Raw genomic sequence first — 25,304 nt, 5'->3', positions numbered from 1 at the left:
TCCAACTCGATTAGAAAGCTCCCAAACAACTGAGTCCTGACTTATCGATTCACTGCCAACGACAAAAAAAAGGATGCAGGTTACATAAACTCATGTAGTATTTTCTCTACAAATTAGCCTCCAATAGGAGCCAGAGTCTGTGCAGCCGAGCATGAAAACAAATTAATGTGACTTGGAGCAAATAAAAAGCTGGCAATAAAAAGGGAAGGAAAAGCTGTAGCTGTGTGACAATTAAAAGGAAATTGTGTGGCACAAACAAGCACAGGGGGAATTTACTGTTTTCACCGCAAACTGCAAAAAATTTGTTGACTCGGAGGACGGATAAACAATCCAGGATTCCTTCACTTTAAGCTAAAGCAGCTGTCAGAGTCCACTTCTCATGCTACGACATGAAGGAAGCGAGGAAATGAAGAGATGAATTCCGTTCGATGCGAAACGTGTCCAAAAAGAGCACGACTCGCAGAGTTACAGCGCAGACTTCCCCCAACACAAAACTCAAGCTGCAAACGGGGCCGGTCGACCTCTAATACGAAGAAATGGCGGTGAAAAGAGGCGAGATCCGATGACGGCGTGTGGCGTGTGTGACCAACAGGATGTCGGACAGACAGAGGGAGATCTGACAGCTGGAGCACACCCACAAAAACAAACATCAAAGCTCCGCCGTGGCTGGCTGTCTGCATGTGTGTGTGTGTGTGTGTGTGTGTGTGTGTGTGTAAATATTAGCTCGTCCTCTGGCTGCTGGATTATCGATACTGAAGTTTGATGGTCACGGAGTTTCAGAGTGATTCAGCACAAACTGGACTGTCCAGATAAAGTCCCGGGCTGCAGTCTCATTACGTGTGTTTGATACTGGCTGGTACTGCAGTACAGTACGCTGCATTTTCTGACATTTTTTTTTACCCATAACTGAAGCATTTCTACCAACAAACTGTGGTGTCTGACGCGCTGAGCTGCACACTTTTAATACCCTCCAGTCTGCGAGCACTTCTCATCCCCGGCAACTGTGCTGGTTGTCTTGGAAACCGATTCAAAAGCTTCCTTTATTAAGACGAGACTCAGCAACAAAGCTCTTACTCACCCGATCTGCGCACACGCACGCACGCACGCACGCACACACACACACACACAGGGAGGGTTAACCCAGGGCAGTTCAACATGCATTCTTCGACAGGAGACAGACTCCCCAAGAATCGGCCCACCACCCCCACACTTGATCTCTCAACACACACACACAAACACACACACACACACACACACACACACACACACACACACACACACACACACACACACACACACACAGGAAAACTCCACACCACATTGTCCCCTTCCCTCTGCTGAGCCCCAGTCTGTGGTCGATTGCAGAAACTCTCAGGGCGTAATATGACTATGCCTTCACAAACACGCAGAGCGAGGGAAGGAGACGAGGAGAAGAGCGAGCGAAGAGCTCAAGCAAGAGGCACATGTGAAGAGATCGAGCCAGGATGGAGAACAGAAGTGCAAACAATTTAAGAAGATCAACAAAGTTTACAGTTTTTTACTCCGTCTTTTCTAATTGAGACAATAAACTCGACCAAACTTTCTCTTCGGTTTTTTGTCTTTACTCTTGAACTGCTCGGGCGTAAGTGTGTGTGAGAATCCAACCACACATCTGGCACTGCAAGCTGGAGGTGTGTGTGTGTGTGTGTGTGTGTGTGTGTGTTCTTTCTACAGTACCAGGCAGGTATGCTGGCAAACATGTCCAGGTCAAACCCGAGTCAGTGAGTCTGCTGTGAGATTATCAGGGAATGTGGACACACACACACACACACACACACACACACACACACACACACACACACACACACACACACACACAAAATGGCGAGTTTCAGAATAACACTGAGGTTGAAAATTAGATCTGCTTTGTGTTGTTTCAAAGATGGTTTCCATGCTGTGATAAAGATAAAGACGGCTAAAATGTGATCTAATGCAGATGTTCTGACCTTTTTGGTCTCCTGAAAGCAAAGCGACGTCGACTTGCAAAGCTTTACAGGCTCGGTTTCATCTGAACGGTTTTCGAATGGTTAATCTAATGCAACAAACGTGTGAAACAAGACACAACATTTCTTTACACTCCTGCAACATGACTCCTGTTAAACTCCTGACTCTTGTTATACTTCACAGATATTCTCGGAGGGTGATGCTGACTTCCTATAAAATTCCACCGGCAGCTGGGACCTTGCTCACAGCCAGGATGACTAGTCTGAGCTTTGCGGTATCACTCATTTTGTTTCAGTAGGTAAAGCCGTGCAGCGCAGTTATTTCGTCTCCCTCTTCCATCACATCCTTCACACTCCCTTGTCTTCGCTGCCTCTGTTTATCTCCATCTCTCCCCTCCTCCATCTCTCCCTCCATCCATCCATCTCCCTCTGGGGTGCAAGTGCCAGGCACCACCACTCTCCCTCTCTCTGAAAGCTGCATCTCAAAGAGTCGATTCTCCAGTCTAATGCATCTGCACACAACCACAGCCAGCCTCCCTTCACACACACACTGATAACTGTGCAATGCTGATTAAATAACCATAAACAGTGGCCATGATCATGCACTCAGAGGCCAACACTGGCATGTTTGTGTTGATAAATCTTGCTAACATGCTCTCTGCTGCAGCTTGTTTGCTCCCAAATCAAACATGCGAGACAAACGTGAAACATGTGAAGCAAACACAAGCTTCAAAACAGCCAAGATCTTAATTTTCCAAGGCGCTCGATCAGTAAACAAGAGAAAAACGACGACGGCGAAGCAGCAGACCGACGCTAGCCTGCTATGAAACTACAGAACCGCCATTGTAATCATGACAGAGTTGGCAGCCGCAGAGAGACGAGCGAGATCAATAACATGTCACAGAGTTGTGTCATGAGGACGGAGCGTGAACCTCTGAGCTGCTGGAACTTTTGACACAACTGGCGCTCTAAGCCAAATTATAGTTTTGCCGCCACGCATCTCCCGAGCCAAACCAACACTCATTTCCAGTACAGCTTAAGTCAGTGTCCCAACTTACTCTGCGTTGCTCAAACACACACAGTCTTGCTTCGCCACTGCCAGGAGTTGGGGGTTAGATTCCCTGTGGCCGCAAGCTCAAAAATGCAGTCATGGTATGCTGCGCGTCTAATGATAAAATCATCTGCCCAATCGCGCATGTAATAATAATGTTGTTGTTGTTGTTTTTCGGTCTTGGTCTCATTTTCATAGCTCTGGCCCGCAGTCCTCTCGGCTATGATAAGGTTTTACTCACGGAGCTAATTGCAGTGATCTGAAGTGATGACAGTATTACAATACTGTGTGAAGTAGGGCAGGAACGCAAGCGGTCAGATGACGCACGCAGGTGGAAAACAAACCCCCACTTTGATCAGATTATCTAAACCACTTTAGCAGAAATCACACTGAAGTCAGCGCACCTGAAAAGCCAGCTGCACAGAGAGACTCGCACCGCTTTACTGAGTAAAGTCAGACTGCAAAAGGTGATCAATGTTTGGGTGATCGTTTTAAAAAAGCATGGTGAAACTGAGGGTGCGTTCGCCGCCTGCCCAGTCCCTCGTGCTGCTTTCCATCCCAGACTCCTTTCTAGAAATGACCCAAAAGGATAATTGGCCACAACTATGAAACTAAAACCCAAATTGTACAAAATGATTTAAGTTTCCTCCGATGTTGTCCGTTTCGACGGGAATAACAGAGCAGCCCTCTTCACTTCGGTGGTGCAGACAGTGCAACTTCCCACAGAGACAGACAGCACACACAGCAACGCGCTGCTCCACTGAGGTGATGTTATATAAACAGCTCTGCTGCAGATATATCTGATCACTATTTCCCTGACATTTGTAAAGCACAGCGAGGCATCATGAGAGCAGCGCTGGCAGAAATAGCAGCGCGGACCATCAAAGCACAGAATAGTGTCGACTCTTTGTGTAGAAATCCTTTTCAAATGACAGCAGTTTAAAGAATCAGCACAACCTGCACGAGAAACAAAATCTTACGCTAAAGAGCACGACGGGTGTGTGAAACCCTGATTCCCGTTAGCATTTTACCCACAGCTGAAGACGGCTGCACTGCAGAGCTGCTGTACAGATGAGCACAGAGGCACTTCAAGGACGTAAAGTGACAAAGCTGGACTGCAAAGCTGATTGACTGGTTGGACATGCAGTAGTCTTAGCTGTAAAGGATACACCTTGATGGCTCCTGACTTTGTCCCGATGGCCATGAGCTGCAGCTTGGGGTCAAAGGCCAAAGCACTGGGCTGATGAGGGAACCCATGCTCCAAAGTCTACGAGAGAAACACAGACAGAGCAGAGAAAAGGGAAAGACAAAGAGACGAGAGATTAACAGATGACACAAGAAAAGGGACAATAAAAACGCTCTGTTTGCTCTGTCTGTCTGTCTGTCTGTCTGTGAGGGTGTCTGCAGTCAGCGAGGCGTCGGAAAGGGAGGACTCCCTTAATAAAGTTTGAGGAAAGTTCTTAAAAGGCTCTGATTGTTTTTTTAAAATGCTCCGCAGACTTGTTTAAATGGGATTAACATCAATTCACAGCTTTTCCTTTGGCTCATGTTGGGAGAGGGCGAGACAGCTGGCAAAGCATTTAGATGTACAGCAGGAAAACAAGGGAAACTCTGCAGCTGCGTTAACCTGCTTTAAAGAGGTCGAGGGCTCTTTAAAGTCCTGTGGCTGAAAAACTGTGACCTGCTTCAGAGATGGAGAAATTTGGAAATGACTTATCTAGCTTGGAACTCAGATTTGAGGTAAAAGATTAACTTAGTTTCTTTAACGTGCCAATCACACACACACACATACACATACACACACACACACACACACACACACACACACACACACACATCAAAGTAACACTCCTGTTGAGAGACCACCTCTGTGATAGCTGTGGCAGCTGGTGCCAAACCTTTAAAGAAGTGTGTGTACTGTTGTCACAGTGCAGCAAACAGTTCAACAGACTTTAGACCCGAAGCATCATTCAGCCAACCTGAGCACTCAGTGAGCGTCTCACAACCTGCTGATATCCTTTAATAGATAATAATTTGAAGATGTCTGGCACAAATTTGCCCGTTTCTGCTTCTGAAATGGGAGGATTTGCAACTTCTCTCTTTCATATATGACAGCAAATAAAAAGTCGTTGGGTTTTGGACTCTTGGGTGGACAAAACAAGCGATGTGAATATGTCCCTTTGGGCTCTGGGAACTTTTAGTGGACACTTTCCACTTCTTCTTTGACATCTGACCTGCATTTACACCAATTCAAAGATCTTATTTTGGTGCCACCTATGAACCCCTTCTGTCGGCGCTGTCTCTCATCACCTCTCAAATACACAACCAAAACAAAAACACGCATCTAAGCCGCACATTGAATCTGCCATTCGCAACAGCACATACAACTGAAATCATGCAGCAAAGACTTTGGAGCTGGTTGTCCGAGAGCCTGCAGTTCATTCGAACAAGCCAGCGCTGAAGTCATTCGAAAACGTTTTCCATAATGAGAGATCTAACTCGTGCTGCTCAGAGAACCGTCGTTACGCCGCGCTTAACCTCAAGCTTTGAATGAACTTGACTGGACAGGCTGACCAGGACAGGTGTGACCCTACAAGCCATGGAAAGCTGATCTGTCAGGAACAGAGTGACCAGGGCGGCTTGTGTGTTCTTACAATACTGAACACAAAGAGAGCAATTCATCCACAGCTCTACTGGTCAACCTGGATCAGAGACTGATGCTCAGTGTCACAGAACAATTCAAGAACTCATCTGGTGTCAAAGACATGGATCGACACTGATTTCTTCACATTCGCGCTGCACTATTTGCACCGCGCTTCTGAACAATCCTGTTTATTTTGTCATGTCATCCATTAATTGTGCCTTGCAACATCCAAAAGTTTGGACAGCCCTGCTCTCTGCTCTACTTTCTGAGCGATGACACAGCGTGCAGACAGACAGGGGTCTCAGCACAGCAGTGCCCAGCTGGTCCGTCTCTGCACAGTAGTCTATATCCAGTAAGTGCAGCATGTAGACCCTGTCCCTGCAGCCCCCACCAGTCAAGGTGACAGCATGCAGCTCAATGAGAGCGGATCTGCTGATCAGAGCTAAGCAGAGAGGAATAGTAATGTTTTTCCAGGCTTACTGAACATGAACTGGTTTATAAATCCATGAGGATGAGGTGCATGAAACCTGACACCGCCTATGAAAGGGTCCAATAACTCAAACTGTCACCCCACTGACAGCCATCTTGATCAAATATCTGAATGAAATATGGGTCACACGAAGCTCAAAGTGCTGCAACACAACTCAAAATAATCCTGTTAATGTGAAGCCTGTGTGATGATCCCTATCACTGACATAATCTGGTGTTGGCGGTGAATTACGGCGATGTTGCGTCTGAAAGGATAAGTTTGCTGCTGCTCACTTTGAACGCGGGCCTCGCCTGGGTGAAAGCCAATTAACACGTGAAAACACACACACACACACACACACACACACACACACACACACACACACACACACACACACACACAGGCATATCAACAAAGCAGCGGGTTACATCTCGTTTGTGTTTCTGGCTGGAAACGCACAGAAAGCAGCAGCAGTGGCAGAGAGGAGCGGCCGGGACAAATGCGGCAGAGTGCTCGACATAAAACCTGGTCCCGTCCTGAGATAGATAGTTTTGAGAAGAACCAGAAGAGGAGAGACGAGGAGGTGGAGACCCCCTCTCCCTCCCTCTCCTCCGCTCCGTTACTTTACCTTGTTGAAGGCGAAAAGCTCCTGTTTTATCTTCTCTCTCTGCGGGTCGGTGCCCTGCCGACGAAACCTAAACTTCATCATCTTGAAGCCGGGCAGGGGGGGGGCGACAGGAGCGGAGAGGAAAACACGGAGATAGCGTGAACGAGCCGGGGTGCTCGGCGGCAGGAGGCGGCGCGGCGTAGTCGGACGATGCTAAGCTAGCTAACCGACTAGCCCATGCAGGCTGAAAGCGGGGCTGCGACGCTGCTGCTGCGGGCTGCGGCTCTCCTCCCCTCTCTCCCTCCTGGTGCTGTTTAGGTCGTGGTGGGTTTGACCACAGCCCCCCTCCTCGTCCCGGTTCACACGGACCCCGCTGTTGTTAACCAATGAGGGAGAAGAAATCTGCGAGCAATTACTTAGAAACGCCCACACGGCCAAGCGCTCTGGTGGGGTATGTTCGGTTTGTAGCGCAGGACGCACCGAGCGGACGTGCAACCGACCACCGCCAATATGATTTAATAAACGGCGGGTCCGTTACAGAAAATAAAACTACAAAACAGTAAATAGCTTGTAAGAGTTAATAAAGGCAAAGCAAGTGAACTTGTTCACCTTCTATTGTTGAAAAATCGTAAATATTTTACGACAGTAATTACAGTAAGACATTTTGGGATGATGTTAATTACTGGTTGTTTTCTATGTGCTTTGGAAAAAATATGGTCTCATCCAAGGAAAACACGAACTGGTCCTGTTATAGTTCACTAATTCTTTTTTGCCTTAGGCAGAATTGTGTTATTTTAAAACTATATCATTTTTTCTTTGTTTCTTTCAAAAGTAATTTTATTTCATTTTTCCTTGAATTTTACAAAGAAAAATGCTAAAACACAGTTGAAACAGCATTCACATGTTATTGTAAATATTTGTTTATCTACTTTTGTCTTCTTATTTATTTATTTCCCAAGCTGTTTTTATTTTGCTTTCTCTGGTGCCTTTGGAAATACACTTGTAAACGTTTTTGTTCATGTTGTTGATAAAGTTCTTAAAAAAAAACAAATTCACACATCAGAATAATTTATGCTACAAACTTTAATGTACAACATTATTCACATGCATTATTTATGCACAATGGTTATTTACAAAACATATATCCATTGTAGAAATAATCATTTTAATTAGTGCAAATTGTTCAGTGATGTGGCCAGTAACTGTGTGCCAAAATGTGCTTCCCCAAATGTGTTTTCCCCATCGTGTATTTCCCTTGATATCATGACGGGAATCAAAATAAGGACATTAATTGAATTTGTGGCTTGTTTCTGTGGCTGCCTTCTCTTCTTTTTATCTTAAATACTCATGCAAAAAAGTCTTGTGGCTTCACAAATAATTTATGGTGGCTGCTCTTGCATGTAGGACCAAGCCTAATGAAAAATTATTTATCATGTAAAACCACAAGCATCTGTCAGTGTTATAGGGGAGTTAAGGTTATGCTTAAGACTCCGAGCTCTTGCTTTCAATGTTCAGTTTCTTTGTGCGGAGCCAACCACAGCAAGGTCCCTTCCCTCAGTGTAAGACCACATTTTTAATTCAATTTGAAGGATCAAGGCTAGTCAAACACACAATTCTTCAAAGGTGGGGAAGTTAAACTCAGTTAAAGAGGCTTTATCCATCATAGGCTCAGCCCTATAAAGCAGCCATGGCAGACAAGATATTAAACTGTTTTGGCTAAAAAGGTCAAACTAAAAACATTAATGAGTTGGGTCTGAAAGGACATTTATCCAAGTCTGACTCTCTCTATTCCTTACACTGCATCACAGACATGTGTAAGCATTGAGATCAGTGTGTGTGTGTGTGTGTGTGTGTGTGTGTGTGCAGACATATTGGATTGCATGTGCCATGATATATGCCTGTCCCTGCTTTATGTTCGTACTATGGGAATAATCCCTATAATAATCCCTGATTAATCATTTAAATCGCTCTCTTTTTTTTTAAGAAAAATGCCACAAAATTCTCTTGCACAAGCTTCTCAGATGTTGAAATGCTGGTTTTCTTGCTCTTCTATGGCAGTAAACTGATTATATTTGGGTTCTGTACTGCTGGTCAAAACAAGCTGTTTGAACGTGACATCTCTGACTTTGGGAAATGATCAATCTGATATTTTCTAGCCTTTAAATGATTAATCAAGAAGGTAATTGTCGACTGCAGCCCTAATTGAATAAACCTGTCATCAGTATCATCATAACATTCGCCGCATTACAGAAACATTAGCTTTACATATGAAAATATTCTATTTTTAAAATAGAGGTAGACAGTACATTAATGAGGCGTAGATTGTGATTTCTCTGTGTGCATGTTTGTTCTAGAGCAGGGTGATTTCGCTTGGTGGCAAAGTGAGTCTCTTTTCTCTGACTGACAACATGTTCTCCATGTGCATGGCAATGACTCGGCACAGCTCCAGGCCCTGGCAAACACACGCGCACAAACACACACAATCATACAGAAACAGCATGGCAAGTAAAGTGAGTGAAAAGCACAGAAAATTAACATGTATGTATTTTAACCTCTTTCACTCACGCACGCACGCACGCACACACACACACACACACACACACACACACACACACACACACACACACACACACACACACACCTGTTCCAGCTGTAGCTGTGTGATGCGCTGGTTGAGCAGGTCTCCAATCATGATCTCCACATATGGATAACTGGAGCCTGATGTTGGTCTCTGGGTGCGAGTTGACTGGACTTCCTTCAGAGGGAAACGCACCATGGCCTCCTAATGACACACGCACACACCCACACACACAAAAACAAAAACATAAATGAATACATACACAATCAGGCATGCCACACTTAGAAACATAATCTGAAAGACAGATATGCACAGATATTAAAAGTAAAATTGCATAAAACACAAGATTTAATATCTTGGAATTGTTTGTTTTTTTCAAGATAATAAAATGGAAGAATGGATGGAAGAAGACTGCAGACACTACAACCAGCAGAGGGAGCCAAATGCTTTGTTTTAAAGGCAAATGTTAAATGAATGTTGAATGTGAAGCATGCAACATTAAACAGGCTGCATGTGTTTGAGTGGAGGGAGTCTTGCGTGTGTGATGATGTGTCTGCGACATACATGAGTATCCTTGTTCAGAAAGTGCAGTCCATTCAGATTTACAGCCAGGATGCAGGGGGCTTGGATGGAGGCAGAGCTGCAGCTCTGGATGTAGAAGAAGGAGGAGCCAAACATGGGGAAGGCACTGACGAGACCTGGGCAAAACAAAAAAACAACAAAAAAACAAGGCGACAACAAATCAGCACATCTTGGATCAATTATTATCGTCATTACTTTCCAGAAGAGTTTTCTAAGATCTGCTTTGCTGCACTGTTAATAACAGTGAAAACAATTATTTAGGATTCAAAGTTGTGTCTTTTTGCACACACACACACACACACACACACAAACACGGAGTCTTACCAAGGAACTGTGCGCGGGCCTGGTGTGGGTTTAAGGGCTGGACCTGCTGCATGTGTTGAGTTGTCATGTTCAGCCATGGCTGTGAACCCTGTTTACTGTAGAACGGTGGAGGGACGCACTCCTGCACCTCACGGCTAAAAACACACACACAAAAGCAAATCGGTGATACCTCAGAGGCGGCAGTTATATATTACATGTGCATGCTCACTGGTTTTGTCTGTTTCATTAGCCTATGTGTGTAAAGTAAGTATCCGTGGTGCTAGTAGTGTTAAACATATGGCCTGGTGTAATCAATGCTATCTGTGTACAGCATGTCTGTGTGTATTTACAGGGTGGGCAGGTAGATGGTGTCCTTGGCACGGTGCTGTAGGGCAGCCAGTCTGGCGATCTGCTGCAGATGCTGTTCGCTGGCCTTCCCCTGAGGAACCACACTCAGCAAGGCCTTCAGGTAGTCTGGCAACACCTTGAACAGAGACATTGACAGTAAAGATTTGTTTGTGTTTATTTTACTGTAACTCACTTCTCACTTTGTGGAAGGAATTTTAAAATCTTGACACATCTCCCATGTTGAAAATCAAATATTTTTCAAGGAGTATTTTCAAATTCAAACCCTGAAACAGTTCAAATGAAGCATTTTCCAAACTTTCAAGGCTTTGTATGAACGACAGGTGTCTACCTGATTGTAGTGCATGGTGACATACAGTTCATTGTCAAGTTTCAGAGCCAGACTCCATATGACCCTCCTGAACCACAGGCTGTAGTTGGTGTCCACTGGCTCTGCCTCTGTTGCGATGTCCAGGATGTACTCACGCTTGTTCAAGGGCCGCACATTCTGACCTACCCGGACACACACTTCAGTTATTGCTGTATGTCTAGAGTGTTTACGTTGTAGGTCGTCACCGCGATGAGCGAAATTCTCGTTACCTCTGTGTGTGACCAAAAAGATGGCATATTCATCCAAAGCCTCAGCCCTGTGCAGCCCCATCTCATAGCAAAGCTCCTCGATAACATCCAAAGCAACCTGAAGCAAAGAAATCCTGAATCATGTTGACCCCTGAATGCAGCATCTGCTTTTTGGTTATGTATAAACTACAGTCAGCCTCACTCCAGCTATTGTGTGTGTGTGCGTGTGTGTGTGTATGTGTGCGTGCGTGCCACTCACAGAACATGTCTTGATTTTCAAGTGCCTTTCGATCCCACCTGGCAGCAGGAACAGCTGTCTCTTGGAGCTCCGCCCAGCCTGCACACAATCGACCAATCGCAGGGGTTAACACCAGCATGGTGCGTGCAGCTGTTACTGAGAGCAGCTGTTAAACAAACTCATGCTCAAACATGACAGAAGTAGAAAAGTATCAATACTACTATAAAATTAGAAATAGTAATTCTAACAATGTACATATTTGACACAAAAGGACAGAAACACGTACAGATGCAGAGAGAGAGTGAAAAATAATTATAAAGAGCTAAAATAAGAATAGAAGTAAAAATAAAAACTACACAAGAGAAATTAAAGACAAAAGATGAGCTCCCTTAGTCATTTCCCTCGTGGTTTCCTTTCTTGGTTTGGTGCATATTTTAACATTAGAAACAAGTATAAGCCATAAATAAGAAGACTGCACGGCTGAGTGGGAGACTAACCAGCATAGCTTTGAGTTCCATGCCGTTGGGATACTGTATGCGTCCGCCATATTGATAAGTCCTCCTCAAATTCTGCTCACATGCCTTGGCAATACCTGCCAATAAGTGCAGCAACCAATCACCGCTCAGATCAATGGTCAAAAAGAATCGTGATGGATGGATGAGTGTGATGTGTTAAGTTGTCGATGGATGGTGTACCTTGGTACTGCATCCCGGGGCTGACACAGGCATCCTGCAGAAACTTCAACAGAAATGGCTTCATAACATCAGAGCAGCGATGGAAAGCCGTCAGGATGTATAACAGCCTCCATCCTCTCTGACAACTGTCCCTACAACAAAAAATGTACACGCAGATTAAAGCCACGCCAGCGCTGGTTCAGTCATCTATCAGCCTGTGACGTAAGATGCAGAGGAGCCTTACGGTTTGGAGCTGGTGTTGGCAGTAACTTGCTTCATCACCTGGCAGTAGGCTTCGTCCTTTATCAGGCCATGGTCGCCGCTTAACTACAGGCACGAGCACATTCAAATGAAGCTTGTGACGACACACGCACATACTGGAGAATCTTTCAGGCTTAGCTTTAACACAACATGTGTAAGTCAGCCTGTCTCTTTATCATCTTTATATTGTATGTGTGTGTGTTTTCGTGTGTACCTTCAGTATAGCAGTGACCAGGTCCTGCTCAGTCTGACCCTTCAGTGGGAAGTCTCCCATGAACTTCATTATGGCTGGACGTAAAACAATCAGCCATGGATGCAAATTAACTCATAAATCTGATCTGAAGACCTGTATTTCTTTCTACAACAGCAAACTATAAGTCATACTCACCTAAGAAGATATCAGCCGCCACTCTGTTCATCCCGCTGTCAGAGAAGTCGATCAGAGACTCCTGTATCGGAGACTGGAGGAAAATATATTGGTGCAAAAATTAAGATAACATATAAAAGACTACAAAAGATGCTAACATCTCTGACATTCATCCCACTTTTTACCTTAGAGAATTTAACCATGTCAACAGGGTCTCTGCCCTCCTTCCCCTTTTTGGCTTTCTGATCACTGTAGACAAAATACAGTCAGCAAACAATCTGAGCTGTAGACACTGAAAGTGAAGACATTTTTACACATGTTCGCATTATTTTGGCACATGTATGTTGTGTGTCTGACCTTCTGTTCCTCTGTGCCTCTCTAAAGTACTTCTTGGCAAACTCAGCCATTTGGTACTGGCCGCTGTGCAGGGGCAGATCGTCCAGGTCGACACTCACGCTGTCTCCGTACATCTCATTTACTACCTGATGCACACATGCACACACGAACACACGAACACACACACAGCAGTGAGAAGCTACTGTAAGCAGCAGCGCCACTTAAAGGAGCTCTTAAGATGTAATTATCTACAGAATATTTCCATTTCTGCAAACCAAAATATTCCAACATACACTGTATAAACAGCAGTTGATACCATAATATAGGGGTATAGTTTGTGCTGAAATCTTTAAGTTATTCTTGCTCTGAGCCTGAAATTTATGTTCCCCTGATGTGCTGTGGAAGCTGAAATTAGCATCACGTTTCTTTGTTAGACAGCAGATTAGATAAATGGTGTTGTAATGCGATTAAACAGCTTCCTGGTCTGCACCTCTGTGGAGAGGTCGAGCTCATGGGCAGCTACCGCTGAGCCCATCGCCACCGCGATAGCAGCAGATGCAGCCACTCGTCCCTGTCTGTCTCGAGGCTCCACACGCTCAGCAGGCAGAACCAGGAAGTCCGGGGCAGCCACAGGACGGACGTACTCACTGGGGAAAACTCCCGATTTTCCATACACAGCCCCGAACCGCCAGCCTACACACACACAAACATAAAGTCACTGAGAGGCTCCTATGCAAGAGAAGAAGTATACAAAGTGTTACAAACAAACCCAAAACTGTCACATGCAAGACAGGGAAAATTAAAATTAAGGCTCTTCTAAAAAAAAAAAAAAAACACTAAAAAACACAAACCCAAACCAACTAGTAAAAAGAAAACAGCAAAGCAAACAAATTCACACACACACACACACAAGTTAGGTTTTCATCATTTTTGGGGTTGTTACATAGACTTATGTTCATTTCCTGGAGACGTACCATAGCCATAACCACTACTTCCCTAACCCAAACGTTAACCCCAGTCTTCACCCTAAAATTTAACGACTTACATTATGGGGACCTGCATTTTGTCCCCACAAGTATGGCGAGTCCCCACAATGTGACTGTGGAAACAGATTTATGTCTCCACAATGTAAGTAATACATGGGCAGACATACACACATGGACATACACACTCAGACATGCACACAGCATATCCCAGCAGGCTGGAACAGCGCTGCCAAACCCACCAAACTCAGGGGTGTCTCTCTTTAACTCCTCCAGAAGCATGACCTTCTTCCTCACTATGCAGCCGTAATGTTTGCCTGAACACACACGCGCACACACACGGATATACGCAAACACACAGCGTGACAGACACGGCGTGAGCCACAGAGGATCAGAGACACATTGTACATGGCTTACAGAGGCAGGAAGCAGGTCTACGAAGACGTCACTGTGCTAGTCCTCACTGTGTTTTGTGTGTCTTTGAGTGTGCGTCTCACCGGCCTCCAGCCCGTCCATGTGCTGCAGCCTGATGATGTCTCCTTTGTGGAAGTTGAGCAGAGTCCTGTCCTCAGTGATGTAGTTCCTCACCGCCACCACGTACTCGGAGTCCTGACAGAGGCGTGATATGTTTGACAATGACATGCTGTGAAATCCCCAGTGGTCTAAAGAGAAGGCGTGAGCCAAAAACATACATATCACATCCCTCCCATCGCTAGTTTACATTCATGTGTTTGCTGGTGTGACTTTGTGTGCGTTGACTTACAGATTCCATTTATGTTACAGCCATATAAACTAAGACAATCATGCTTGTACATCAAAGAATTCAAATAAATGCAAAAAATTATCATATTTAGCACAACTTAAATGCAAAATAACCATACAGCACACTGTAATAAGACACTGGAAATGTATTAAAGGGACACTCCATCAATTTAACACTTGAAGATCAGTCCTACTCAGCTCGTTTAACAGCTGTTTAATGTCCTCTGTGGCTCTGGAGAGAGGAGGAGGCCCTGACAAAATAACCCTGTTGATGTTTGGTTATGTTGGATTGGGATTGAGATTCATATTTTTTGTTGAAAGCTTGGTGGAGTTTGAAAGACATACAAATATTATGATTACTGGTCTCCAAATCAGTTTAGCAGAGCATACATTTGTGGCTCAGCTAAAAATAATATGAATATGTTCTCAATGCATGGTGACAAATAAGACAATCTTGACCTGTCTAGTCTGAAAATTAGATGTCTTCTCATTTTAAAAAGGGACACACATCATAATACCAAAACACCAAACCATAGCACCAACAGCCTTGCATGTATTACCACATAGTGATGCCCTCTGACCTTCTTAAGCTCAGTGAGGAAGTAGTCGATCATGTGCTTGACCTGCGGGGCCTTGGCCGAGAACAGGATGAGCTTCTCGTTGGTCAGGTTGAACTCCAGCATGTTCTTCGATGGAATCGACACAAACAGGATGTCCGAGTAGCTGCGCAGGAAATCATGAGCAACAACCGGGAAGTCAAAATTAAGTTACAGGCAAAGAGAAAGGGGTGAAGTCACTGCAGCATCTGACACACAATGTTTAAAAAGGTCACTTGACTTGGTGTTGTCATCTCATTTAGACAACTATCAGCAGCTAATTTCACATTTTTCTAATGTTTCCCTCTTTTGAATGGATGTTTCGATAAAGCCACATGAAGGCTTGAAAAACAACCGATACTATGGCCGTCACCACATACACACTGTGTCCATGTTTTTGTCCAGTCTATGAGGCTCACCTGTAAGGCCTCAGCACTCTGAAGTAGTCTGGAGCAGTAGAGCTGCTCCTCACCATCTTCAGCAGCTTGATGCCTTTATGGGACACAGACAGCACCTGCACTCCAGTCCCCACACTGCCCTGGAACACACACACACACACACACACGCACACACACACACACAAATGAAACTGAATATAGGCAGACATACAATTGGTTGAGTAAGAACCTATCAAGCCAAGTGAAGGAGGCAGGCTGCTTTAGGCTAATTATGCACTTGTCAGTTTAACTTGCGTATAAGAAAAAGACAAGAACTCACAGAGGCTGGGAAGAGGCGGGAGAAGTAAATGTCCCACAAGTCTCTCGCCATGGAAACCACTTTCTTCTTCACGCTCTCATCATGCGTTCCTGAAGCCTGATCCACTTTGTTCTCAGCTGCCAAAAAAAGTGATTTAAGTGATCGAATCCAGAGTGTGAAGTGTTGAAAAATGTGCCACATGCTGTAAGTGTACAGAGGAACACTGTCTCAGGTCTATGAGCCACTGCACACAGAGTAAAACCCCTTAGAGATATGTGTTCTTTCATACCAAATAAGGCTTTCATCTTCTGTCGCTCATCCTGGGTGATACGGATGCAGGCCTCAGAGAAGGTGTCATGTACAACCTGCAGAACACAAACACATTCAGGAAGAAGACTATGCTAAAGTGGAAATCATTTGGGGGTGATTTATTCTTGCTGTGAATAAATATTAGATCATAAAGTACCCAAAAGTGTGATATATGGTGCATTGGTGCAGCTTTATGCTAAAAGCTCCTTTAACACAAAATAAATGGAAGAGCAAGACAATGTAAATAAATAATGAATACATAATTGAACCTGTCTGAAGATCAGGTCCAGAATCAGGGGGTTGTTGAAGGTCTCTTTAGGATAGAAAACCTACAGACAAAGATCAATAAAGGAAATATTTACTTTGGTAAATAATTGTAAAACATTATGATATTAGAGCGTTGTAATGTTTTTAATGTTCAGTACAAGAAGATGTATGAGCAGACATGTTTTTACAGTGTGTGTCGTTTGGAGTAATTAAATTTTAGGGTAATATGAGTTATTACTTTTGTCCATTCATGTGTTTGTGTGCTCATGAAACACACCTCTTTCCTCATGTAGAGCTTCCAGGGGACGTTGGAGTAAGTGTAATATTCATCACTGGTCCTGCTGTGGAGTTGAGTCTGAATGATTTCCTCCTCTACTGGCAACTCTCTGGAGACTGGACACACACATGTAAACACACACAAACACACACACACGCATACGGGGTTTACTTCACTCACACATTCACATGCAAGTGTGAACTGATTCAGAGTGCTGTTGTTCTGCTGTTTATTACTGTGGATTTATGTCACATTAACATATGAAGAGTTCACCTGGAGGAGGGGCGGGGCTTATGTTAGAGCTAGTTGGCCCCAAAGGACGAGACTTGATCGTCTTGGAAACCTTAAGTCCTCCCTCTTCTTTATGTTGGACAGAATGAGGCTTCTTTTGACTCTGAGACATGAAAAAAGGTCAGATATTATTTTTATGATATTACTATGATTGCATGGCCATGTTTTCCTCATGTTGTGGGGATATACACAGTCACATTGTGTGTGTGTGTGTGTGTGTGTGTGTGTGTGTGTGTGTGTGTGTGTGTGTGTGTGTGTGCATGGTGGGTGCCTTGTCAGGGTACCGGCTGTGGTGGGTTTGCCATCTGATCTTTAAGGATCTCCATAGCTTCATCATGTGGGTCCGGCTTCTTTGCAAACATCTTTCCATCACCTTTCCTACACACACACACACACACACACACACACACACACACACACAGGATAAGAAAAAAATAAGTAGACACAGTACTTTTATCAATATGTAGGTAAGGGAATCATGTGTGCTACCTTTGTGCGGCAGGTCCAGCAGAAGTCGTTGTGGCGGCAGGTTGGTGCTGTTTGATGATGTCTTTGATGTCATGGCTGGGGTCCATGCGCTCTGTGTTACTAGGAGAGGATCGGACCACATCCTCAGGAGGGGGCCCACGTGTTGGACCTGGAATGTTGAATTGAGAAAAGAAATACACATAGATCACATAGATACCACACAGATCCCCAATCAGACTCAAACAGTCTTAACCCCTCAGGCACAAGGGGACCCCTTTGAAGTGATATTTATGGATTTCCTTTACTCAGTCCCACATTTTTAATTTGATGCAGTGGGTTTTCAGTGCATCGATATACTTTTTCTGCTCCTTTTTGAGTATTTAGTAACATTCAGATTCAGGGAACCCATCAAAAAGCATGCAGCATCCTGAAGCTTCACTGTAATCATAGCATTCACGCAATAGATCTGGTCAATTTTGGAAAACATACTCATTTTTCGCTGAACAGCAGCAGGCTTGTATGGCAAATGTTCACTCTCTCTGGTCTGCAGAAAAACAGGAAGTGACAACAGCGATCACTTTGTGTTTATTGTGTACATGCTGACAGGTGTATCCATATGCATGTTCAAGCACCTACACAGCCAGTGTATGCGTATGTGCGTGCCTACTCACAGGGCTGTGTGTGTGATGATGCTGTAAGGGAGGTGACTGGGGGGCCGGGGCAACAGGGGGGAAGGAAGACAACATCTGCTGCTGGATCGCAATAGCCTGCATGGTCATCTGCTGCGCCTGCAACAGTCAATGCGGATGTGGGATTCACCACTGACTAAATGTTACTCTCTTGCAAAGAATGAATTGAATGAAACAAAAAATGCCTAAAATGTTAATTAGTGAGATTTGAAATAAGTCTTATGAGGTGGATTTTCTTCCTTTTGGTAGAATCGGTGTCCTCCTGTGTATGTCTTTGTGCTCAGATGAGAGTGGTATCAATCTTCTCATCAGGAGAGCTACCGCTTTTACCAAAATGTGAGCTGTTTCTTTGATACTCGACAAAGTTGAATATTACAGTTTTAAGGTCATACGTCAGCATTACGTAGGGGTGTGTGGCTACTACGTTGCCAGCATGTATTGACACCGACTTAAACTCAACTCATATTGACTTGTAACATTTGAACGAACAGACAAACACACTAACAGTAGCATTAAGATGCTCAGATGAAGGATATGTTACAAACCAGGATGATAGCCTGCTGGTTGATGATGGCCTGTTGCTGTTGAGTCAGTACAGCCTGCTCTGATCCTAGACAAAAAGAAACACAGAAACACAGACACTGTAAAGTAAAGATGATTTTGAAGCACACAGTTCACTGAGTAGACACCACCCACCGCTTGAAACACACCACACAGAGGAAGTTTGCAACCTCACCACAAACTGCAAGATATAAAAAGGTTGGATATGGCTTTTATTTTATATACACGTAATTTATTGCAACTCCACCACGCCGCACACCTCAGGCCAAACATGCTGGAAAACCTAGCACCACCCGATTATTGTACCTGGCACACCTGTCATCACAGGCAAGCCTGGAACCACAGACGTGGCAGGGAGCGAGGGCACCCCGGGCAAACCGGGGACACTAGCGACATGGGAGGCTACATTAGCATCTCTGTCAGCTGTGGGGGCACGAGCGGGTGAGGGGGTGGGTGCTACATGTGTGGCAGGGGCGGTGGTAGAGGAAGCCTCCTGGTGGTAGGGTTGTGGGGGACGGTTGTATTGGTGGTATTGTTGCTGCTGCTGCTGTTGTTGTTGAGGTTGCGGCTGCTGCTGCTGCTGTTGGTGGTGTTGTTCGTGGTGATGGTGGTGGGAGGGGATTGGCATGGCAGGGATGGGTGGCATCATTCCTCCTGCTACTGGAAGCACTGGCACAGCTTGAGGAGCGACAGGCAAGGAACAGGTAAGGGTTAGAACACTGCTGCTTCCAGGACTCGGTTTTAAATGGACTTCACTGGTATTTTTCTCCTGAGCAGGAAGGACCAGATGAGCTAATCAGGACTTCAGAGCAAGAGAAAGATTCTTCAACAGCCAGGTTTTGGACATTTTAGCAATATAGTAGAAATCAGTGCTGATACGACATAGGAATGTTGTGAGAAAGCACATTTTTGTGCCTTATACTAACACCTCAACAACTATGGATTGCCATTAACTTTTGCACAGACACTCAATAAAGCCCAATGACTTTAGTGACCCTGTGACTTTCCCCTCAGTGCCACCATGAGGCTCACAAATGTGGTTCAAAGTGAAATGTCTTGACAGCTATTGGATGGATTACCATGAAACTTGGTACAGATATTAAAGGTCCCTTGAGGATAAATTTAAATGACTTTCCTTCAGATCTACCTGCAGGATAAAGTTGTCGCTTTGTGAAATAACCTGACATCTGTCTCATGGATTTGCACAAAATGTTACTGACTTTTCATCTGGCGCCATCATTTTTGCCTAGCACTTTTGTTTACGGCCAGCTAACTGCAAAAAGATAATGGACATGTTAGCATGCTAACAAGTTCAAGATAAGATTAAATATCATAGTTGAAAGTTTAGATCCAAAACATGTTTCACATCGGTGTGCAAAATATTGGTAGCCTATCCATTCAGCTCTATGTGAGATGCATAGGCAACACTGCATCAACACTGCTGCACCTCGTCCAACAGGGGAGAGATGCATACTGTCCAATGACACAGAAAACTTGACGTGCCAAGACACTTGAAAATATCCACCGCACATTCTCCAAAGATAGGTTGAATGAGGGGAGAAAAGAGCAATAAACCTTTACAGATGTTTAGAATCTCATAAATTTGTGAGTGATAGTGAGATGTGAGGTTTGTACAGTCACAGAGTCGCACACACGAAACCGCCTGCAGAAAGAATGAATGAGAGTGACAGACGCCTATAGAGAGTAAAGGAGTCATGTGCGGTTACAGTGAATGGCTGCCTATGCATAATCTATGAGGTCAGACCGCTCGTTACAGCATCTAAGTCACAGATTAAGGTTGAAGTGTCCACTTGAACCTTTACACTTCTACACTTCCACTCCTGTTCAGTGTCACTGTAGTCCTCAGCCTTAAACAACAGGAAACAGATACAATAATAAATATATCGCTAATGATCTTTCGTTGTTAGAATCTATTGTCTTTCATCTGTTTGTTAAACTGCATTGAACTATTTGCTTTTTTATTTCTGCAGTTTTCAGGTCTATTTGTCTCTTAGTTGTTTACTTCAGTGTCAATAACTGCCATTGAAGTGAAGGTTTAAAGCCCAAAACATTTGAAAGTTGCACAGTCTTTAGCATTCAGGAGGAAGCTCTAAAAGTGAGGAAGAGTGTGAACTATCGATTAACCTGAGGCTAATGCCAAGGATTTAGAACCAACTAAGAACAAACTGAATTATTGATGAGTAATAGAAAATGACAGATGAAGGCAGAGCACAGAGGAAACACACAATGTTAAATAACATAAACACAAATCTAAAAAAAACTTGGACAATAGACAATCTGCACTAACACTGGGCTTCACTAAGAGGATACACACACCAAATTTTTACCTCCAGGGTGGATTCCTGGTGGATAAGGCCGGCTGGGGGCCGTATGACTCTCCCCTTCTCCTCTCCCTCCTCCTGTGATGCCTATACCTCCTCCTCCCTTCATCCTCGCCGACAAACTTCCAGACTTCTCCATGTCCTGGTTGCCAGAGAGAAGCAGGCAACAGAGATTCAGCTGATGGGAAAGGACGGTCGCAGTTGAGAAAGTAAAGTGTGAAAGACATGAAGAGTAGGATAAGAAGTGTGCATGTTAGAAAAAGGAGAGGGTACGAAGGAGAGGGGGTGGATTGATTCAGACCCTCTGTGAGTGAGTCAGTAGAGCCGCAGGAACCGAATACTCTGCAGGAAGTACCGTACACCCTAGAGGAGAAGCTCCAGCAGGAGCATGAGTCTCCAATGAAATGTTCTCCAATATAACACACCCCGCTGTGCCAACACAGCAAAACCAAATATCTATTTCCCCTGGAAAAATGCTTAACTGCACAAAAAAGGCAAAAAAAGAAGTCATATACGCACATATTAAAAACCAAAGAAAATCTTACAACAAGGGATTCAAGGACACTATTTCTGCAGTGGATGCTTGTAAAATACCAACTATAAATCTTATATTGTTTTACTTTGAAATAGTGTTTTTGAGACCTGACTTTCTTCCTGTTTCCTCCCAATGATGGGGCCTTTTGGGACAGTGATCCCACAGAGCCGTGCATGTGTGCTGCCTGCTGTTGCAGTCAAATACGGTAAGTCGCTAAGTAACCTAATCATCCCTCCTGTCTGCTCCATTCATACACAAACAGAGGCCATGGATCACATGTTCCATCCATCCATCAACGCTCTGATCCATTCACACTCAAATGGCAGATCAGGTGGAGGCAGCACGACCAGACAGTTTTATGCACCTCAGAGTCGCAGCTAATCGGGAGTATTCGTCTGTTGTTTCCCCACTTTATCAATGAAGTGATTAACCTCGAAAATGTCAACTTGAAATGAGACGAATGACTGTAAAAGTCCTGCATTCAAAATCTTACTTGCGTACAAGTTTATTTTCTCACTCATTTACTCACTCAAAGCACTCATTCTGCAGTAAAATGCTTTTACACTCATATATGATGTTTTTGGACTAATATTACGGCTTCAGTAATGTGTATGTTTCATTTTATTGCTATAGATGCAACAGCCTGTTTTCAGATGTGTGACAAAGCATTTTCCAGCTGATCCAAGAGGGTGGAAACTTGCTGTGGATCTTTAAAACATGTTCAAAGCTGCTCACGAGGAAGGTATATAAATTCAGCCCCTACGTCAGATTGAGATGTTTTACAGCGGATCAAACAATCAGACAGACCAATTAATTAATCATCTGATGGCTTCTATATTTCCAAAGTACAAGGTACGGTTTGGTCAGAATGTGCGCTTTGTTGTGGATCACTGTCAGTACTCACTATGCTGCTGTCTGAGAGCACCGGGTCAAACAGACTGTCCAGGTAGCGGTCCATCCCTCTCTGAGTCTGACCATCACTGAACGCATCCGACTCTACTGGACACAGTCAGACAGACAGTCAAACAGACTGCAGAGGAGCTTTCAACATGGCTGTTACACTTTATATTTATGACGCTGCTCATTACTGAAGACACAGCATATTAAAGGCAATACACTTACTAATGATGTACATATTCTTATTATGTATATAAAGTGTGTGTGTGTGTGTGTGTCTGTGTCTGTGTGTCTGTGTGTCTGTGTGTGTGTCTGTGTGTCTGTGTGTGTGTACCGTGGCTGTAGTAACCATCAGAGTCAGGCAGACTGTAGGCTGGTCTGCTGCTGCTGCTGAGAGGAAAGGCAGGAGGAAGCTCCTCATCTGAGTCAAAGCCACTTCCAAACAAAGCACTAAGGGGAGAGGAGAGGAGAGGAGAGGAGAGGAGAAAAGGAAAGGAAAGGAAAGGAAAGGAAAGGAAAGGAAAGGAAAGGAAAATTAATGAGAGTTAAATTCATGACTTTGGTGTAAACATCTACATTTCATATATTTGTACATGCATGTATTTGTGTGTCCTGTGTGGACTGACAGGCTGGCGTTGGCTCGGACTCTAGCAGGGTCGTCCGTGCTGATGATGAAGTAGCTCTTCTGCTTCGGGAAGTCAGGCGGAAGCTCCAGGTCTGCGATCAAGTCCATCACGTAGTCGTGACCGGCTAACTCCACCCACTGGCCTTGCTCCTTCATCAGAACTGAACTCCCCCTCCACCAGTCGGACACTCCCCTGGAAGATGGACCACACGCTTCACATACCTGCCTGTACCTTGTTAATACTGCACTCAAAGCATCAATAGAACTTTTGTTTCTTATGCTTAAGTATGAGATATCAGCACCTGTGGCGCAGTATGTCCCCTGCTAAATCCTCTCCACTGGTCCAGGAATGGACCGGACACAGGAACGATCCCCCTACAGAGTGAGAAATCACACCAATTGTTTAGTGTTAACAAGCAAAATGCAATAAATTGTGCAGTTTAAAGACAAGAGAGCCCTGCAGATCCATCACCTGATCCTGACTGGCAATGAATAATCAATGATGAAGACTGTAACTGATCCCACTCAACACAAGTGATGCCAGCAGTCCCTGCCACGCACTTGCTTTTCTTTGGGGTGTGCAGCTTATTTGACATTAAATTGGGAGATATTTTGTACAACGCTACATAAAGGGAAAAAAAAATGTGAATATTTGTTCTGATATACCACAGGAAGAGGAAAGGAGTAATGTTTAAAATAGAGTAAGATGTATCTCACCGTCAAAACAGTGCACGTGCAACACCATGTTAGCCTTCTTCCTATTGGCCGTCCACTCCAGAAGCGACAGCGGATAGGTCCGCGCCGTCTCGGGGGTGGAGCCTGAGCTCAGCTGCGTCTTCTGGTTGGCTTGGATGAGTCTGTGTTGCAGCAACGCCTGGCAGCCAGCAGGGCCGTAGTCTGATACAAACCTGGAGAGGACAAGAGCAACTGAGCGTCTCCTTTTTATTGGAAGAAAAAATACATTTTGTTCATGTTTCATTCATTTTCCAATTTTATTCCCTGTAATGGAGGCATAAAGGCAAAAATAAGAAAAAATGACATAGTTGAGGAGGCTGACCTAAGTTTTATTTACATGTAGTTTATTATTACTTGGCCCACATTTTCTTGTGAACACGTGTGAACGTGTAGCATTTCATCAGTATGATTTCTGTACACATGAAGAAGAAATCAAGTCTCACTTCAGCAGATATTTGTCCATCTTGGGCGACGGGGCGAAGCTGCAGACACACGCCAGCAGCAGCAGCCAGCCTCGCTCGGCGTTGTCAGCGTTCACGTTCCTCCACACCTGGTTGACAACCTGAGCCAGGATCTCGTCCCGCAGCCCTGGAGATGACAGCCCCCTCTGGATGATGTAATTCCCAAACATGTTCTCCTGCGCTCCGTTCAGGTGAGGGTCCCCCATGAAGCGTAACACCTGAAAGTAAAATAAAGGCAAAAGCCATGAGAGCTAACCTACAACTGACTGACTTATAGTGACTGTGTGTAGCTGAACAGACTCTTGTTACGTTCAATGGAGTTTTTAGAAAAGTCAGCCCACCATGATGAAGAGCTCCAGAGCCTCTCTTGTCAGGTCCTCCTCTATGCGGGTCAGAGGTGACTCCACAGGTGCCATCAGCATCCCAAACTTTGGTTCCTATAGCAACAAAAGATGGACAGTGCTTTTAGGAAGCACAATACATTTTCACATCGTGTGTTTATTCCATGATTTTCCAAACAAATCTGAGGAATAACCTCATATAGTTGAAAGGGCAGTTTTGAACCCTGTGAAGCATGTATGCAGATATTTTTTAGTTAAGTACTAATACCACACAAGTTGCAGCCATAACTGCAACCAATTAATCAGCTGTTTATTTTCTCCATTAACTGATTGATTGTTTAATAAAGTTTCACAAAATAAGGTCCTTTAATTTTCTGTCAATCAACTCACTGATTATCATCAAGTATCACATTTTTTGTCGTATGTTATGTTTTAGATGCAATTATCTTAATC

The 25,304-nt window shown here is 44.3% G+C and overlaps 2 protein-coding genes across 2 annotated transcripts in view; both read right to left on the bottom strand.

Annotated features, from left to right (window-relative positions):
• Window positions 1-7,174, bottom strand: part of llgl1 (LLGL scribble cell polarity complex component 1) — a 29,270-nt gene extending 22,096 nt beyond the window's left edge. Inside the window, exons 1-2 of the mRNA XM_076752131.1 lie at window positions 6,775-7,174; window positions 4,203-4,300 (exon numbers count right to left, since the gene is read on the bottom strand). Of these exons, the coding sequence (XP_076608246.1) occupies window positions 4,203-4,300; window positions 6,775-6,855 (179 nt within the window). The 5' untranslated portion in view covers window positions 6,856-7,174. The remainder of the gene's footprint in view (window positions 1-4,202; window positions 4,301-6,774) is intronic.
• A 650-nt stretch (window positions 7,175-7,824) lies between these two features.
• The window catches only part of myo15aa (myosin XVAa), a 31,634-nt gene continuing 14,154 nt past the window's right edge, over window positions 7,825-25,304 (bottom strand). Inside the window, exons 28-65 of the mRNA XM_076752254.1 lie at window positions 24,852-24,947; window positions 24,493-24,728; window positions 24,032-24,222; window positions 23,617-23,689; window positions 23,316-23,507; window positions 23,024-23,139; window positions 22,697-22,791; window positions 21,264-21,399; window positions 18,900-18,964; window positions 18,337-18,453; window positions 18,155-18,209; window positions 17,687-17,834; window positions 17,482-17,575; window positions 17,180-17,300; window positions 16,907-17,022; window positions 16,632-16,691; window positions 16,343-16,418; window positions 16,075-16,190; window positions 15,777-15,895; window positions 15,343-15,484; window positions 14,497-14,608; window positions 14,242-14,316; window positions 13,507-13,709; window positions 13,038-13,162; window positions 12,866-12,929; window positions 12,702-12,774; window positions 12,528-12,601; window positions 12,297-12,379; window positions 12,074-12,204; window positions 11,876-11,970; window positions 11,400-11,477; window positions 11,162-11,258; window positions 10,914-11,074; window positions 10,567-10,700; window positions 10,238-10,371; window positions 9,896-10,029; window positions 9,395-9,535; window positions 7,825-9,205 (exon numbers count right to left, since the gene is read on the bottom strand). Coding sequence (XP_076608369.1) covers window positions 9,104-9,205; window positions 9,395-9,535; window positions 9,896-10,029; window positions 10,238-10,371; window positions 10,567-10,700; window positions 10,914-11,074; window positions 11,162-11,258; window positions 11,400-11,477; window positions 11,876-11,970; window positions 12,074-12,204; window positions 12,297-12,379; window positions 12,528-12,601; window positions 12,702-12,774; window positions 12,866-12,929; window positions 13,038-13,162; window positions 13,507-13,709; window positions 14,242-14,316; window positions 14,497-14,608; window positions 15,343-15,484; window positions 15,777-15,895; window positions 16,075-16,190; window positions 16,343-16,418; window positions 16,632-16,691; window positions 16,907-17,022; window positions 17,180-17,300; window positions 17,482-17,575; window positions 17,687-17,834; window positions 18,155-18,209; window positions 18,337-18,453; window positions 18,900-18,964; window positions 21,264-21,399; window positions 22,697-22,791; window positions 23,024-23,139; window positions 23,316-23,507; window positions 23,617-23,689; window positions 24,032-24,222; window positions 24,493-24,728; window positions 24,852-24,947 — 4,380 coding nt within the window. The 3' untranslated portion in view covers window positions 7,825-9,103. The remainder of the gene's footprint in view (window positions 9,206-9,394; window positions 9,536-9,895; window positions 10,030-10,237; window positions 10,372-10,566; window positions 10,701-10,913; window positions 11,075-11,161; window positions 11,259-11,399; window positions 11,478-11,875; window positions 11,971-12,073; window positions 12,205-12,296; window positions 12,380-12,527; window positions 12,602-12,701; window positions 12,775-12,865; window positions 12,930-13,037; window positions 13,163-13,506; window positions 13,710-14,241; window positions 14,317-14,496; window positions 14,609-15,342; window positions 15,485-15,776; window positions 15,896-16,074; window positions 16,191-16,342; window positions 16,419-16,631; window positions 16,692-16,906; window positions 17,023-17,179; window positions 17,301-17,481; window positions 17,576-17,686; window positions 17,835-18,154; window positions 18,210-18,336; window positions 18,454-18,899; window positions 18,965-21,263; window positions 21,400-22,696; window positions 22,792-23,023; window positions 23,140-23,315; window positions 23,508-23,616; window positions 23,690-24,031; window positions 24,223-24,492; window positions 24,729-24,851; window positions 24,948-25,304) is intronic.

This window comes from Chaetodon auriga, chromosome 16 (assembly GCF_051107435.1).
Source record: "Chaetodon auriga isolate fChaAug3 chromosome 16, fChaAug3.hap1, whole genome shotgun sequence".
Lineage (NCBI taxonomy): Eukaryota > Metazoa > Chordata > Actinopteri > Chaetodontiformes > Chaetodontidae > Chaetodon > Chaetodon auriga.
Note: the sequence above shows the minus strand (reverse complement) of the source record. Positions and strands in the feature narration are given on the sequence as shown.